The sequence below is a fragment of the Triplophysa dalaica genome, chromosome 19 (genome assembly GCF_015846415.1).
Source record: "Triplophysa dalaica isolate WHDGS20190420 chromosome 19, ASM1584641v1, whole genome shotgun sequence".
NCBI lineage: Eukaryota > Metazoa > Chordata > Actinopteri > Cypriniformes > Nemacheilidae > Triplophysa > Triplophysa dalaica.
The window spans coordinates 13,370,977-13,388,269 of NC_079560.1; the positions used below are offsets into that span (position 1 = coordinate 13,370,977).

The following is a 17,293-nucleotide window of genomic DNA, read 5'->3' on the forward strand; positions in this document are numbered from 1 at the left end:
TGATAAAAGCACATGCTAATTGCATAGCCCGTATGTTGGCTAAAGACAAAAAAAATTAAATATAAAAAATCCCTTGATATTAGCCTATATTAAGTGGCTCTTTTAAACAAACAAAAAACACTACGTATTAAAAAACAATAGCCTACATTCATAACTCTAAATAAAAACATATAAATATGAACAAAACACTAATGCATTACCAAATAAATAAAAACAAACAATAAAGCAATATCACACTGTGTTGTAGGCAGGAAGGTCATTTTTCAAAGCTGACAGGTTCTCGCGTGTGCGCATGCGCATCGTCTAAAGGTGAGCTAGCGTCTAACAGCAAAAACCCTGCAGGGGGAAAACAAATACAAATAGTAACAGATAAACCTACGCTTGAAACAACGATAAAGCTTTGTTGACTTTAAAAGTATTTTTGTAATGATCTCGTCGTCCCACTTTCCAGCCTGCGCGAGCTCTCAGTGTGTTTGCATTCCGCCGGAACTGCAGCAGCGTCCTGCCGTAGAGAAGAGCCAGAAGCATCTGATGCAAAGCTTTTCTCCCGTATGCGAAATGAAGTTGACATGCTGAGATCTTCGACGCTGTGCATACTGAAAACTGCTGAATGTATTTGCATTCATCAATGGGTTCATGTGATTTGCACGAATGAATGGATTTTGAAGTTAAGTCATGTACTGCTGCTCTTCTCTTCAATGCAACGAATCGGGATCCCCAGCATAGCGAGTATAACACGGCTGTTTTGAGACTCCTCCCCCGGGTACGAACGCATGTGGTGGGAGACTGAGGCAGTGTGATGGGCAGAGGAGAGGATGCAATAGAATCGTATTGCGTTTTTGTTGGAGAGTATGAGGTCTGTGCTCGGAAAAAGCTGCTTTGCTTTCCTGTGATCCTACAAAGCAATTCTGATACGTTGTTATGGACCAGATGCTGATTTATGAATATAACCGTGAGGCTACGCTTGCATGTTTTGAATACTATTATGCATTATTTGTAACTATATTTTTCTATTTCATTATTGACTCTATGCATTGCAATGAAAAGAGGGTCTTATACGCTACTTATTTAGTTCTGTAAAAGTGTAGATGATTCATAATTTTGGGATTTAAAAATCAATTGTTTTTTTTTATATCTATAGATTACGGCATGTTTCTGTTATTGCACAGACGCACAGGCTTGGTACTAGACTTACTTGTGTATACCAGCTGTTTGTCAGACTTGTCCACCGCTCAAGTATAGCTGTCAAGGTCAATTTATTGCCAGCCTAAAAAAGTTAGTGGCATCTCCTCTTTAACTGGAATCAAATGGTGGCAAGATGGGAAACGTACTTTATTGCTGCCGCAAGGTGTCCGATTTTATTCACGGTAGTGCACGTGGCGACCAGAACGAGGAGCAATCTCCACTCCTTTCCAGAGAGAATAGTGACCTAGAAAGCCTGTCTCCTGCAAAGACCTCAGTTGATCGGCTGGCATCTCCGGTTTTGAACCAGGATCACCTTCTCTTCCCTGACATTGTGCTAAGCAGTAACATTGGCCTAGCTCTGGGTGCAGAAGACTCAGTTCAGCCCTCGAGCTTCTGTTGGGAACGAGGAGAGAAGCACCAGGTGTCAGAAGCAACCAGAATGGAATAGAGAGAGGGGTGGTCAGCCAGCCAAGCACAAATGTCGTTCATCAGGAGTTCACAGAGTCAGGCACAAATCAATTACGGTCCCGGGAGGATGAATGGCCACTGCTGTCTTCGCTCTACTTGATACCTTTAGATCAACCGCATGCCTCTTTGCATCCAAACCGAATATGTACTTATGGAGAGGGAACGGAGGCAACTTTCTTCAGCCGAGGAACACGTGAAGACGTAAACCATGCCATATCTAGACCGTACCCCTCACAGACCGAACATGACTATACTCACAGATATGAAGAACAGGATGAGACGTTGGATAAGACCGCGGATCTACTGGTGGAAAATAAACCAAATGAATTCAGCAAAGAACGACAGAAATATCCAAACAGTGCAGCACAAACAAATCTAAACGCGATAACGGAAACTGCACGTGGTCCATGGGAAGGTCCTGTAGGTCCAAGGCGAGCACAAAATGGCCATCTCGCAGCACAAGAGAACAATCTATAGAGCCAGATCTTACAGAAACACCAGATCCAGAGCGAAACGTGGAGACGTTTGAGATGGGAGTTATAAAAAGAGTGCATGCTAGTGCCACCAGTGAAGATCTTCTAAAGAATAAATCCCCTCATTTTGACTGTATGGAGGAGAAAATATCTCTAACGGAAGACCCTGCACCACCTGATCTAATCTTGACAGACCATCAGATAAGGGAGACAGAAGAAAGTCGAATGGATCTGATACGGAAAAAGAAAGCAGTAGAGCGGATGCATTGGGACTCAACATCGCTTGCTGTCTCCCAGGTGGAACAGAGGACGGATCAGACCGAGCGCTTTACCCTGTTCGTGGTTGATAAGCTGTTTCTAGACACTCCGAACTTTACAGGTATCTGTTGGCTATTTGTGCTTTCCTTTAGTGGCATAAGTGTACATCAGTGTTTGTGGTCAAACAAATTTGTGAGTTTAACATTTTTGGGTTCATCCAAGAAGCTTCTAATTGGGAATCTTCTCTTTTTCAAAATACAAGGACCCAGCTTTGACAACATGCTCGACGGTTATGTACTAGACACGAATGCAGGTGATATGACAGATCAGGTCGAGGGTGATCGCAAGATACAAGAGCGTCCTGCTATTCCTGACATGGACCCATCTGAAGATGAAGGGTTCACAGTCAAGATCCAGGCGCCTGGAACAGAAACCACTGACTTCCAGGTGAACTGCTGCTTATTTTTACATAACCTGAAATTAAACATTCATTTGTTAATGTGTTCTTTATATATGCACGCACAAAGTTAAAGTTTAGTTTGAATTGAAATGTTTCTCGTGATTTTAAAAAACAAACAAAATGCCTGAGATGTCACATACTTAAATGTTTTAAACAGCTTTGGAGAAAATAAAATATTATGTCTATTATATATTTCTTTAATCTATGACTTGAACCAAATAATGATGAAATATGGTTTAAAAAGCATCTTAGGGTGGTTCCTCATAAAGCTGGTTGTGTCACGGTTAGACAAGGAGAGAACCCAAACGCAGGCAGACAGATGGTTGAGGGGTTAACACGGGTATTTAATGTAACACAGAACACTACAAAACAGACAAAACAAAACCCACAATGGGGAAGCCAAGACTGGATAATATTAAATACAGAAACAAGGACACTGACTCACTAGACTAGAAAATAAACACTGGATACAAACACTAAACAAACACTTACTTGACAATGAAACAGGAACAAGGTCTAAGGATACACATTCAGGAACAGCAAATCTAATATATCACACAGCCAAGTGAGAACATACAGGTATATCCATAATGAACGAGCACAGGACAATGAACACGAGGATGTTTTAAAGGGAGACAGACAAAGGATAATTAACAAGTAACAGGTGCTGGGGATTAAGCACTCAGGGAAAGCTGACGAGGAACGGGAGGGGCGGGGCCATAGACGAGACACGAGAAGGCGCATGACAGCCAATATCAAAGCCTTGACATGTCCTTCTCACACAAAACACATGATACTATCATGGTTCTAACCCAAGGCTGGAAAACCCTGAACAGAAATGGGAGAACCATGACAGGTTGATACAGTAAAATTGCACGAGTAAATCTTTTGCATATTTTTGGAGAATGTTGACGGACTGTATCGAAGATGTTGACGTTCTTCCGTTTACAGAACACAGATGATGTTTTGACAAAACATCCAAATTTGTTTTAAACTATCTTCTTTTGTGTTCTTACTTACGAAGAAAGTCATTAAGTCATTAAGGTTTGAAATGACAAGAAGGTGAATAAATGATGAAAGAATTTTCATTTTTGGGCGAACTATCACTATTAATTTATAAATACATTTTTTTAAACAAATGTACCTTTAAACATGAGTTCATGCACTTTGAACTTGAACATGAATAACTGTATTGGCATTAATTATAGTAACAAGTAAAATATATGTCAATACAGCACATTTCCAATCTATTAAATCTGGTCATCTGTATGGATCAAGGTGTCGCCTTTAGCGATGGTGCAGGAAATCAGGCAGGTGTTGATGGATCGAGAAGAAACCTGTCGACGCACCTGCTTCTCCCTTCAGCTCAATGGAGTCACACTTGACAACTTTACCCACCTTAGTTCCATACCACGCCTTCAAGAGGGCTCGCTTCTGAAGGTCGTAGAGGGTAAGATGAGCCAGACTAAATCACATATTCATTTCTATAAAGGTATTTAGGCTTAGGCTTTACAATATAACAGTATCAAACATCTCAGTTAATATCAGTATACAGCCACGGAAAAAAATGAAGAGAGCATTTCCAAATTATTTTCGTTTTTTCTGAATTTATTATTGTGTTAAGGTCAAATTAATGTTTTTTTTTCATTCTGTGAACTACTAAAAAAGTTCCTCCCAAATTTCAAATAAAGATATTCTTTCAATTTGCATTCATTTGCAGTCAATGAAAACTGGAGTAACAGGTCAAAATAACAGAAAAGATGCTGTGTATTTTTCAGACCTCAAATATTGCAAAGATAACAAGTTTATATTCATTTTTAGCAATATGTATTCAGGTAAAGTTCTACTATTTTTTATTTTACAACCTGGATTTTTATCACAGTTTTCATTTGTCTTGTCATGCTGTCAGTCTTTCACATTGCTGTTGGATGACTTTATGTCACTCCAGAGGTTTGATTTTGCTCAATGGACACAATACACCTAGAAATGCTGAATAAATAAAAATTTGAAATGGTCTACGGCTGTATATCGCTTTCAAAATTCTTATTTCTGATGATAAATCCACCCACTTTTCTTTACATAAAAAGAGCCATACACCGTTCGAGAAGTGCGTGTCCATCTCCGTCACGTCAGAGAGCTTCTCAAGAGTCTGGACATCACCGACGGCTACAATGGAGTGGAAGGGAGCTCACCATCTTTTCTCAGCTATTTCATTGAGGATCGGATGGAAGGTAAATTGGCAAACAGAAGATGCACCTTATAATTCACGAGTACTAAAAACTCCATCACATGACAAATGTAAAAGAATCTCTTTTTAACCAGATTGGTAGATATTATTGTTAATAGACTTTATCTCTTAGAGGGCACCATGCCTAAGCGAAAAAGCGATGGACTGAAGTATGCAGGTTGCTACCCTCCGGAGCACATTCTTCCAGGCTGTAAGAAACGTTTGCTGATGCCCCTGCAACCTCAGGCTAACTCTGGAAAGGTATGACGGTAATTGCAAAAAGTGTGAACAAAAATTTCATGCATTCACTAATATGATGAATATTGGCGAACAAAGCATTGTATTTTTCTTTTCATCAGTTCACAGAGTGCCTGAAGGTCCTGACCATGAGTAGCTGGAATCCCCCTCCTGGAAACCGAAAGATGCACGGAGACCTAATGTATCTCAGTGTGGTGACCATGGAAGACAGACACTTTAGTGTAACTGCATCGACTCGAGGGTTCTTTGTAAATCAGTGAGTTACAACTGTCCTTTTAAATAAATAAAATAACTGTTTCAGATACTTTGAAATGTATTCGTAAATCTCTTTATCACAGGTCTACAGCTTACAGCTTTAATCCAAAACCGGCCAATCCCAGCATTCTTAGTCATGCTCTACTGGATCTCCTGGTTCAGATCAGTCCCGTTTTTAAGAGGAATTTCAGTGCCTTGCTAAAAAAGAGGTGAGTGAAATCCCTAAAGGGATATAAGAGTGTAGAGAAATTGTACTTAGGGTATCAATCTCAATCAAATTAATGTCAAGTTTGCTCATTTTCAAAAATGTATTTGTAATAAAACACTTTGCTCAAGGTCAAACACTACGCTAGCCAATTATCTTTTACACAAAAAATTACTCAAGGTTTTTTGTTTTAGAGAGAGCACACACCCCTTTAAAAGGATTGCCACACCATTCCAAGTGTTCAGCTGGACCGCTCCAGCCCTTGATCACACTTTGGACTGTGTTCGAGCAGAAGACGCCAGCTTCTTCCGCATGGGTTATGAAGAACATCTGCCCGGACAGGTTCACTTTGTTTGGAATAAGTCCCGACTCATGTGATTTAAATAAGTAGACCTTGATGGATTTGTGTGTGTTTAACGCAGGCTCGGGACTGGAATGAAGAACTCCAGAGCACAAGAGAACTTCCTAGAAAGAACCTGACCGATCGTCTGATGAGGGATCGAGCTGTGTTTAAGGTGTCTTTACTTATAATGTTGTTAGTTGTCAACACTTCTTTGTAAGTAGGCTGTATGGTTTCACATCATTTCAACCCTGTTTGACTTACAAAAGAAGATATTTTCAAGAATAGTGGTAACTAGACAGCATTGCCCCCTATTGACTTCCATTGTATGGACACAAAACCACTGAGACATTTCTCAAAATAACTTCTTTTGTGTTCCACAGTAGAAAGAGTCCTATACAGGTTTTGAACGACATGAGGGTGAATAAAAGAGGACAGAATTTGTATTTTTGGGTGAACTATCCCTTTAAAGCACCAAAAGCTACCTAAAAACTCTTATTGATTCTGAGGCTTTATTTATAAAATTAAAAGGCTATATTTCATCGGACTTTTTCAGGCTAACAGTGATTTTGTGAGCACAGCAACTCGGGGGGCCATGGGAGTGATCGACGGGAACGTGATGCCCATCGACCCCAGTGAAGAACAGCGGCAGCAGATATTCATCTGGAGCAACATTTTCTTCAGCTTCGCCTCTGACGAACACGACCGATACAGAGATCTTGGAGGAGAGGCTGCCGCTCATGCCGCCCCTGTGCACGACCTGAACGGCGTGAGGGCTTACTGGGCAGTGGATCAAGAAGGCCTGTACCTTCTCGGCACAGTGGTCGTGGATTACCGTGGCTACCGTGTCACCGCCACAACTATCGTGCCAGGGATTCTGGAGCGTGACAGAGAACAAAGTGTGGTCTATGGCTCAGTCGACTTTGGCAAGACTGTGGTTTCTGATAACAGGTAAAACAGATTTTTAGGCTACCTGACCTTGTGGAAATTAAAAATATGTAAAGATAGAATGTATAATGAGATTTTTGTAGGTATCTGGAGCTGCTTGACAAGCCCAGTAAGAAACTGAGAGTACAACGTCAACTCGTGCTAAACAAAGATGATACGGCGGTAGAGTTGTGTTCCTCGGTGGAGCACAAGGGCATTGTGGGTAATGATGGTCGTCGCTACCTCCTCGATCTTCTTTTTACTTTCCCGCCTGACCTGAATTTTCTTCCTGTGGAAGAAGAGGATTTAAATCCTGTGTGTCAACAGTTAGGCTTCCCAAAGCGACATCCTCATCACCTGGTTTGCCTGAGACAGGAGCTTATTGAGGCCTTTGCAGAGCACAGGTGGACATTTATTCATTTAACTGTCTTATGAATAATGAAGTGCTGCATTATACACAATATTATATTACTTTGTAAAAATTTTAAACTAAGGGGCGGTTTCCCGGACAGGGATTAACTCAAACCAGGACTTGGGCCTAGTTAAATCAGGATATTTATGTTGTATTAAAAAACATACCTTACAAAAAGCATTACAGGTGTGCATCTCAAGACAAAACAATCGCACTGATATATTCTAAGATATGTCCGTTTAAGTTGTTTTCGATCAAGACACCTCTAACATTTAAGTTATTCAGGGACTAGTCTTAAACCCTGTCTGTGAAACCACCCCTAAAGGAACAGTTCACCCCCCCAAAAACAATCTGTCTTCAATTATTCACCCTCAAGTTGATCCAAATCTGTATAAAGATTTATAAAGATATTTGGAAGAACGCTTGTAACCAAGCAGTTCTTGGCCACCATTGATTACCATAGTAGTCTTTATACACTTATTCTTTCTGTTGAAGAATGTAGGAAAGCAAACTTCTGGTGCACTTTGACTACCATTGTCATTTTTCCTACTATGGTAGTCAATGGTGGCCAAGAACTGTTTGGTAACAAGCATTCTTCCAAATATCTTTCTCTGTGTTCATTAGAACAAAGATATTTAAACAGACCTGAGTGTGAGTAAATGATGACAGAATTTTCATTTGTTTTGTAAACTGTCCCTTTAACTAATTTTTATGTAATGTAAAGTATATTTTGTTGTAATGTAAAATGTTTAAAAATGTAAAATAGTCATTTTAAATGAATTGTTAAGCCAATTTGATTGTAACTTTAGTCAAATTAGTTAAATATTTAGTTTTTTTTTTAACAGAGAATCTCGTTAAACCTGCTGAGAACATCGTATTTCATCCCAAAGATGCAATGAAAGTTATGACTGGTTTTGCTATCTTAGTGTTGGTGTATTCTTACTTTCTTGTCATTGTAATGTGAACAATTACATCTAATTATTCTAAGTGGTGATTCATAGATTACATAAATTCTCCAAGTTAAAAAAAATACTGCATATTTTAATTTTTGTGTTGAAATATGTCCCAGACAGGATTTCCTGATGTAGTGATCAGACCGTTTAGATATATATGAGTAAAGCTTGTAGTGCAGAAGGTCCAAAATTTCTTTTTGTCATTTCAGATACCAGATATTCATAGAGACTGTCTCCCTAAGTCCAGAGCATACAAAAGAGATCAACAAATCTCTTGGCACATCTCCAATAAAGAGCAATTCAACTGCAACCCCTCAGCATCCCATAACAGCTGTCACTCGCTCAGACCCTGATGCAGAACACCATACACACCAGCCTGTGTCTGTCCACAACATCCAACAGGAGCGTTCAATCAAGCATATCTTCTCCTCTCTCATGAACACTTTTGATATTCATTTCAACCCAAATGTGTTCTGTTCAGGTGGGTTTGTTACCATAATTATCCATTTTATTCGGTTTCACCTTACTGCTTCTGTGAATTAAATATGAATATTACTATCTATTTTGGTTTTCATACTATTCAGTTGAGGCCTTCGTATAGTTTTTGCCAGTCTGTACAGTGAAGAGAGACAGAACATGATTGAATGGGAAAGAGGGGTACACAAGCGCTTTAGTCGAAGACTTGAAGGGGTCATATGACACGGCTAAAACAATCTTAGTGTTTGTTTTAGATGTAATGCAGTGTGTATACATGATATAATGTTCTAAAATAATGTATTTTCCACATATCATGCATGTTTGTATCTCCTCTCTTTGCCCCGTCTCTGAAACGTGCAGATTTTTAACAAAGCTCATCGCTCTGAAAAGAGAGGTGTGCTATGATTGGCCAGTTAACCAGTGCGTAGTGATTGGTCGAATATTGCAAGCGTGTGACGGAAATGTAACGCCTCTTACCATATTTGGAATATCAGGTTCCAAAGCAATTGTACTGACAGGTACACCCACCTTACTTACCTTACTTAGTCAATTCAGGCCACGAACTGACGTAGATTTGTGGGGGTGGGGTTACAAGATGTGTTTCAGGCAAGTCAGGGTGAGCATTCGCTTTAAGATATAATGCATCTTATGTTCCGAAAATTTTATTTTTGCCATTTTACGTGTCTTATACATGCATGGGCAACTTATAACACACCATAGACACAGAAAAACGCGTGTTTGTGCCAAATTACCCCTTTAATATAATTTGGAATTCTCTCATCCATGTGTTGTTCATACATAACGCTTGCCTCAAGGGATAGTCCACCCAAAAATACTGTCATCATTTTCTTTACCCCCAAACCGGTGTGACTTTCTTTCTTCTGCAGAACACAGAAGAAGATATTTTGAAGAATATTGGTAACCGAACAGCGGAGGCACCCATGCACTTCTATTGTATAGACACAAAACCAATGAAAGTCGATGGGTGCCATTGCTGTTCGGTTACCAACATTCTTCAAAATATCTTCTTTTGTGTTCTGCAGAAGAAAGAAAGTACTACAGGTTAATGACAAGAGGTTGAAGAAATGATGACAAACGTTTTGATTTTTGGGTGAACTATCGCTTTAATAAGACTAACGTAGACTTAAACATTGTGTGACAACCTTAATATTTGTTATATTTTGAACAGGTGTACGCTTTCCAAAGGAAAGTGCAGAAGATATTCAGAAACAGAAACGGCAACTAAAGGATGCTGCAGAATTCCTGTTATCCAATCAAGTCCCAGCTTTCGTAAGTTTGTATCAATTACAAAGATAAAATAGATGGATACTGCCACTTTTCTTTGTCTGAACACAGACATAGCTGATTTTGTGTCTTTTGTTCAGGCTAAGAGTTGCCTTGACCACAGAGCAATGCCTATGGATGGCATGACGTTGACAGAGGCGCTGCATCAGCACGGCATCAATATTCGCTACCTGGGTACTTTGCTTGAGTATATTGAGAAGATACCTCAGAAAGAAAGACTTGATCATGTCTATGTGAGTGTGTATTTACTGCTTAATCACAAGGGCGTGGCCAAAAATAAGATTCAAATCCGGCCTTCTAATGAAACCAGACAAAAAGTCTTATTTTTCAACCTTTTGCAGAAAATCGCATTGTGTGAGCTGATCACCAGATGTGCGAAACATCTCTTTAAGACGTATCTTCTGGTAAGAATGTTTGCCTGTGTACATTGATATGATCTGCAAGATATGATTATCTTTTTTATTTTGGAAACTCTTCTATCCAAAATTTATCAGCTTACTTTACCTCAGGCAGTGGAACCCTCTACGCTCTCTTCATCCGTCAGCCATTTCCTCAACTGCTTCCTGAGCTCATTCGCCGACGCCGGGGTCATCCATCTGAATGACAGGTGGGCCTCCAGATGCAGGAAGAGGCGGATGCGCTCTAAAATGGGCGAAACCATCACGGCCTGGTCCAACCTCACTCCGTGTGACCTCTGGAAAGCCATCGGAGCTGAATCTCAGGAGTACTACCATTATGTCATGCCATGGTGAGTGTGGTGATCTGTGAAGACAAACTGTTGTGCTGTGATCTTACGTTGTGACGTCTCCGTCCGGTAGTGGAAGTGTGAAGGAAGCCGTGGAGAAATGCAGTTTACAGAGAACCACGTTGCTCAGAGAGATTGCCATCAAAACGGGCATTGAGGTAAGTCTGGTTGCATTCATCATTGACCATCAACCAGTCTGATTTTGGGAGTATGGCTGTGTTTTTTCTCACTTTTTAAGGATCACGGTTAAGAATGTTTTACAGAATGTGTGTTTCTGGTTTCTCTTATTTCAGATTCTTTTAAGAGAGTATAACTTCGAGAATACTGTGAACAGAGCAGCGTTCACTGAGGAGGACATCCTGAATATTTTCCCTGTAGTGAAGCACATCACACCAAGGGCCAGTGATGCCCTTCATCTTCTGAGTTGTGGTCAGTCAAAGGTACAGCAAGGTGAGGATCCTTAGTCATAAATGTATAATAGTAAACAACTTTCAACTGTTTTCTATCCAAGATAATTTCTCTAACCGTGTTACTTGTATATTAAAAATATCAGTACTAGCAACTGTGCAGTTGGGTCAGTATTATGACATGTCATTAAAAATATTCAAATTAACTAAATGCGGCGCTGCCGTTACAATGAATGGCGAGAAATGCAACGCTTATAATGCCGCTCTAGCAAAAGAAGTCCCGCCTTCCAGTAAAGCGAGCCAATCATCAATCAATAAAGACTGACGATTATCTGGGACGAGGCTCTCGTGAGGCGATTGCTAGCGCGTGCGAGATCGAAAAGGGGGATTTCTTTGCACAGTTTAAGCTTAGCAAACCGAAGTAACGATACAGTTTAGTTCATGTCATGTTTCATTATTGTTCTGAAATATGCTGTTTAATTGTGATTTTTGCCTGCGATTTTAGAAATATCTGCCTTCCCCCGTTCAAGTAGATAGGACTGTGGACTTACTATGACCTAAATAGCTGCCCAGAGATGTTGCAAACATGGCCGCTGAGATGCACGACTTCCGAAAACAGACTACGATGTCACTATATTCTATAAAACCTACTTAGTATTTACAATAATAAATGAATAATATTGATAATAAACATGAATTTATGTTTTGGTATCTTAGATTTATGAAATGGCAACTGTCTGTAAAACACAGCAGATTAAGAGAATTATTCAAAATGGTGTTATTAATATTACAATTCAATCATTGTTTGGCATTATGTTATTTTTCAAAACCTTAGTGTAAACAAATTTTCAAATTATTACTCCAAATAAAGATGCTGAGATAAATGAAAAACTTTTGTCAGACAATTTGGATGTTCTTAAATGTTAGAAGCAAAAGTCATTTAGTGCATTGATAAAAATGTACAAAAATATGGTTGTACCACCTGACATTTTTTTGAGTAAGGAAGGCAAAAACACGAAAAAATGCATTTACATGTGTTGAAATGTTATTCAACAAACAAAAGCTATTTCTGACTCAAAAATATTCATTACATCCCTTTCAAAATATTACTAAAGCATGTGTAGAAGGTTATTTTGTCATTGAGTTAACACAAGTTAAACATCTCTGGAGCTGGCAAATCTAATTTGCATTCACATTTGTTCAAATACAGTATCCACAGTGTAATAGTTTTGTTGTAGTAAAAGATTATGATGGTATATTTGAATACACTAAAATGCAAATGAGAAACGCTATATTCTCAGTAAATAATTAGAATGCATTCGAGGCTTTCAATATACACACTTGTATCACAAGGTTGTCTGAAGGATGGCTGTGAGTTAATAAGTCAGGCTCTGGATCTCTTCACTAATGTGTATGGAGCTCTGCATCAGGATGTCTGTGTGTGTCTGCGGCTGCTGGGCCGGATTCACTACATCCTCGGAGACTACGCTGAGGTATTATCTACTACTGCATTACATTACATTACATACACACAGACTTATATCTGGATCCCTATGATTTGTAATATTTTGCATATGTGCTGTTAGTCCCTCAGTCACCAGCAGAGGGCGGTACTGATCAGTGAGAGAGTTCAGGGGATCGAGCATCCAAACACTATACAGGAATATGTGAGTAATATTAACTTAGTTTCTAGTTCGTTGCATAGCTTGTAGAATAAGACAATAGCAATGTAATGAGTTTGAATCCCATGATGTATACATGCAAAGTATAGAAAAACATTTGTTTTTAATTATTTTGGATGTGTTTTCTGTTGTTGTAGAGTAGCCTTGGGCTGTATTGTTTTGCTGTTGGGCAGACAGCGACTGCTTTGCGACTGCTGTACCGAGCTCGCTACTTGATGCTCCTGGTGTGTGGAGAGGACCATCCTGAGATGGCTTTATTAGACGTGAGTTTTAAATTAAAGGTAATACACAGTGACGTTAAAAATGTATTGTAATAATAGATAAGTTGTTTTGTTTCATCCACAATACAGAGCAAGATAGGCCTTATACTGCACAGTATGATGGCCTGTGATCTTGCTCTCAAGTTCCTGGAGAACGCTTTTCTCCTGACCTCCAAATACCAAGGATCATCGCCTCTTAAACTGGCACAAAGGTTGAACACACACAAATGCATGTGAACACATACACAAAACCTGAACATTATATGAATGAACGTGTTTCTATTCTCCCCTCCACAGTCGCCACTTATTAGCAAAGGTGAATGAGAGCAAAGGAGATTTCCGTGCCGCGTTGAGGCATGAAAAGGAACGCTACGACATATACAAGAAACAGGTACTGTAAACGGACAATTCTGTAAGAATGTCAACCTTACCATTAAACAAAAATAAGGTTTTAATATAGGCGTAATTAGCGGGTGGGACATGTCTCGTGAGTTATACATGCGGAAGACAGAGAGCCGCGACTCCAGAAACGCGGCCAGTATAAAAATGCATGCATCGTCTGTACTCTCTATGTTTGCTTGTGCATCCAGTGTCCAAGCACAAAAACACGAAATCCAGCGAAGAGATGATGTTATAAGTCATAGGAATAAACTGTTTTTAAGTGTAATGCAAGGCCCCATGTGACCTTATCGAAATGAAAGTTTGGGAACCACATACTGTGAGGCCTGGAGTCGAAAAGCAGAGTGGCCAACGGCCCACTATATATTATAAATATTCCCAACGAGTTATTACCAGTTGATATTTATTAATTTGTAATTTAATGTTTTTGTTATCTCTGTGCCCACCACTTTTCAAAACACAGTTACGCCACTGGGTTTTACCAAAGGTTTTTACTACACTTATAGCACAGATATCAGCATTTGGTGGTTCAAATAACCATGTGAGGTCTTTTTTTAATCCTTTCTTTTCATTTGAGTGCATGATTTTCTCTAGTCAGGTAAGTGGCATTTTCAGGATTGTCACATCCATGTTGATACATATTCCTCATTAATAGACACATGAAAATTGTAATACAGTAACTATTTTATGTTCTATTAAGAGTCATCCCTTCTCCTCTTTTTTGGATATAATTGCTTCAGGTTTTTGCATTTCAATTCCCATAAATCCTACAAAGTTTGTCAATTTCCAAAAACAGTGTTCTTTTTTGTCACATGCATAACAAAGCTTTAGTCAAATATAAACAGGTGGTTCATTGTATTAGTAACAAATGCATTCTCTGAGCGTTTTTATGTCATATCCATAATGCTGGAATTGTCCAAATACAGGTTTGTTTATGGGACATGATTTATATTGGATTAGCATGATTATATTGTTCAAATTCTGATGCATTTCGATACCCATTAACGTATATTCGCTTCAATAGGTAGGAGAGACTCACGAGAAGACACGGGAAAGTTCAGAATACCTGAAACATCTCACACATCAGGCTGTGATTCTGCAGAAAACTATGAACTGGCTCTACAGAACTGGCTCAGACCCTAATATTGCTCCACTTAATGTTAGTACTGCATCCAGTCTGTGTCTCAGTGGATGTACACTTATTATATTACAGTGATGAATGATGCTATCTGCGACTCTGTTGTCTCCTCATATAGCTAAACGCTCCAAGTCGGGCCTGGATAGTGGAGCAACTAAATCTTATCACTGGCATTGTCCTTATTCCTCTCAGGTAAGAAATAAGCTTTATATATATATATATCTATTTAAGATCTCAAGTGAACTTAAATATCTCGTAGAGAAAATAGGGTTTTGAATGCAATGGAAGTGTTACCGTCTCTATGTCCCAGGGATGGATTTGAATGTCTCTCACTCACCTAATAAAGTTTTTTTAAGAGACAAAATAAAGTCTCTAAACTTGATTCTGCATCTCCAGTCTTATCTCCAGTCTTCACTGCAAATAAACAGAATAGTAAAAATTATGTATTAAAGGTTTGGGATATCGGCATATTTTTACAATACATAATTTCTTGTCGGATTAATTTAAACCATCATAATATAAGCAGTATAGTACTTAGTAATGGACAAAACATTTAACATATTTATTGGACAAAATATTTGGCAAAACAGCAAACTACAACATATTTGGGGTTTTATTTGAATGTACAAACAATGCATAGAAAAACAAAAAGCTTGCCGGATATAAAGCATAGGGTATATTGACAAAAAAATGATCAGTTATTGATATATCGGTATACATAATTTTGAATTAACATTTGAGAATAACATCTTATATTTGAATAACAAAAGCAAAGACATTCATTTTTTAAAGACGGACATCACTTTTGACCACAGCTGTGTAGTTTGAGGTGTGGTAGAATGTACATTAGCAAACCAAAATGCTTATCTCTAAATGTATTTGTCGAGATATCCTATAATGTAATTTTTTTTTGTAGAAAAATGTAACTAGTAAAAGTGTGAAAAGCATGTTTAAGGGAGTTCATTTCCCACAGAGTACACAGGGCCAAAGTTGAAGTAACACTGGGGTACCATAAACATTGTTGTTATCCATCATGTTGTTGTCTATGGTCTCTCTCTGCCTTTCTCAGACTCTCCTTACATCAGTTTTTTAACTTTCATCCATTTTATGTCCCTCTAGTAACAGCGACCTTGAGAAACTCAGGACCGACACTCAGAAAACAACACAGCTGCATAAACTCCTACAAAATGATGCTCAGTCAATGGAGGATCTGCACGACTCGTCTGAGCACCTTGACACATTGCAGGATATGACTCAAGAGGACTAAAGCTTAGTAATTTAAGACTGTATTCACGAATGTGAACAATATCCGAATGTATCTCCGAATAATTAGTACTTTTCTAAGGTTAAGATATATTGTTATACAATAAAAATAGAAAAGGCATAAGCAAACTGTACTTTACATGCCGGATGTCCATAAAGTTTTTGATGACTTTGAAACTCTAGATGTTGAAGATAGTACAGCACAGCCTTTAAAAAGCATGAGCTACCTAGAAAAGGATTTGCACATTTATATACCTGACTCTCTGAGGTTTATGTCTTAATTCATATTTGTCTGTTTTGAATGCATTCTGTGGGCCGGTTTCCCAGGCAGGGATTATCTTAAACCAGGACTAGGCCTTAGTTAAATTAGGATATTTAAATCGTTTTAAAATACTAACTTTTCAAAAAACGTGTGCATCTTGAGACAAAACAATTGCACTGATATATTTTAAGAAATGTCAGTGCAAGTTGTTTTCTATCAAGACACCCATAACATTTAAGTTAGTCTATGACTAAGAACAAACTCTGTCTTGGAAACTGCTCCTATATGTACAAGGGCCACAGATATACTTGTTAAGAGGGCTAATGCATGCATTTCATACTTCACTGACTTGTTGACTTGTTATTATTGCATTGTGACTAAATGCTTTCTGCCAACAGAAATAAAGCTAAACACAGTTGAATCTCACAGTGGTCTCTTTCTAATTTATTTGCATCAAAATCAGAGAAAGTTTACTTTCATTAATTCTTCTTAGTCATTTATCTCATTTACAGCTTAAGAAGAAATGCAATTATGTGTGGTTATGTAAATTCATTCTGCATGCCTGGCGGTCTATGAGCATTTGCACACATAAGAGAGGCAGATTCATTACTTCAGACATTCAGTCATCCACATAAGATCTTCATTTTTTCTCATTTTCTGCATGTAGATTGTTTATTTATGATGTTGACTATTCAACATGCTATTTACATTTAAAACAAAAAACTCCTTTTATATGTTTCATAGTCTAATTATTATTAATCATAGCCTATTTACTAACATGTTTTTATATACTCGCATATTGTATATTAATATTGTTGTATGGATTCCATTTATTATATGTAAAAATTGTTCATTATAATCATTGTCTAAATAACATCAACAATAATAATAATAAATGATAAGAAATAGGTAGTATTGTGTTTCTTGGTACTTT

General features: G+C 38.4%; 1 protein-coding gene across 2 annotated transcripts; it reads left to right on the forward strand.

Annotated features, from left to right (window-relative positions):
- The first annotated feature begins 1,921 nt into the window (after nucleotides 1-1,921).
- On the forward strand, nucleotides 1,922-16,785 carry LOC130407396 (clustered mitochondria protein homolog). Of its 2 annotated transcripts, XM_056730192.1 has the most exons (27): nucleotides 1,922-2,505; nucleotides 2,647-2,831; nucleotides 4,123-4,294; nucleotides 4,932-5,075; nucleotides 5,205-5,332; nucleotides 5,431-5,585; nucleotides 5,668-5,793; nucleotides 5,984-6,131; nucleotides 6,212-6,304; nucleotides 6,686-7,080; nucleotides 7,161-7,279; nucleotides 7,358-7,460; nucleotides 8,631-8,902; nucleotides 10,088-10,188; nucleotides 10,284-10,436; nucleotides 10,545-10,607; nucleotides 10,698-10,951; nucleotides 11,022-11,106; nucleotides 11,242-11,398; nucleotides 12,709-12,848; nucleotides 12,942-13,022; nucleotides 13,175-13,300; nucleotides 13,388-13,509; nucleotides 13,595-13,688; nucleotides 14,721-14,855; nucleotides 14,953-15,026; nucleotides 15,954-16,785. In XM_056730192.1, the coding sequence occupies exons 1-27, from the start codon at nucleotides 2,061-2,063 to the stop codon at nucleotides 16,099-16,101; spliced, it is 4,218 nt and encodes a 1,405-aa protein (XP_056586170.1). In that variant the 5' UTR covers nucleotides 1,922-2,060; the 3' UTR covers nucleotides 16,102-16,785. The 2 variants fall into 2 exon arrangements, with proteins under 2 accessions (XP_056586170.1, XP_056586169.1); XM_056730191.1 differs by having other exon boundaries at nucleotides 7,161-7,460; nucleotides 10,713-10,951.
- The last annotated feature ends 508 nt before the right edge of the window (nucleotides 16,786-17,293 follow it).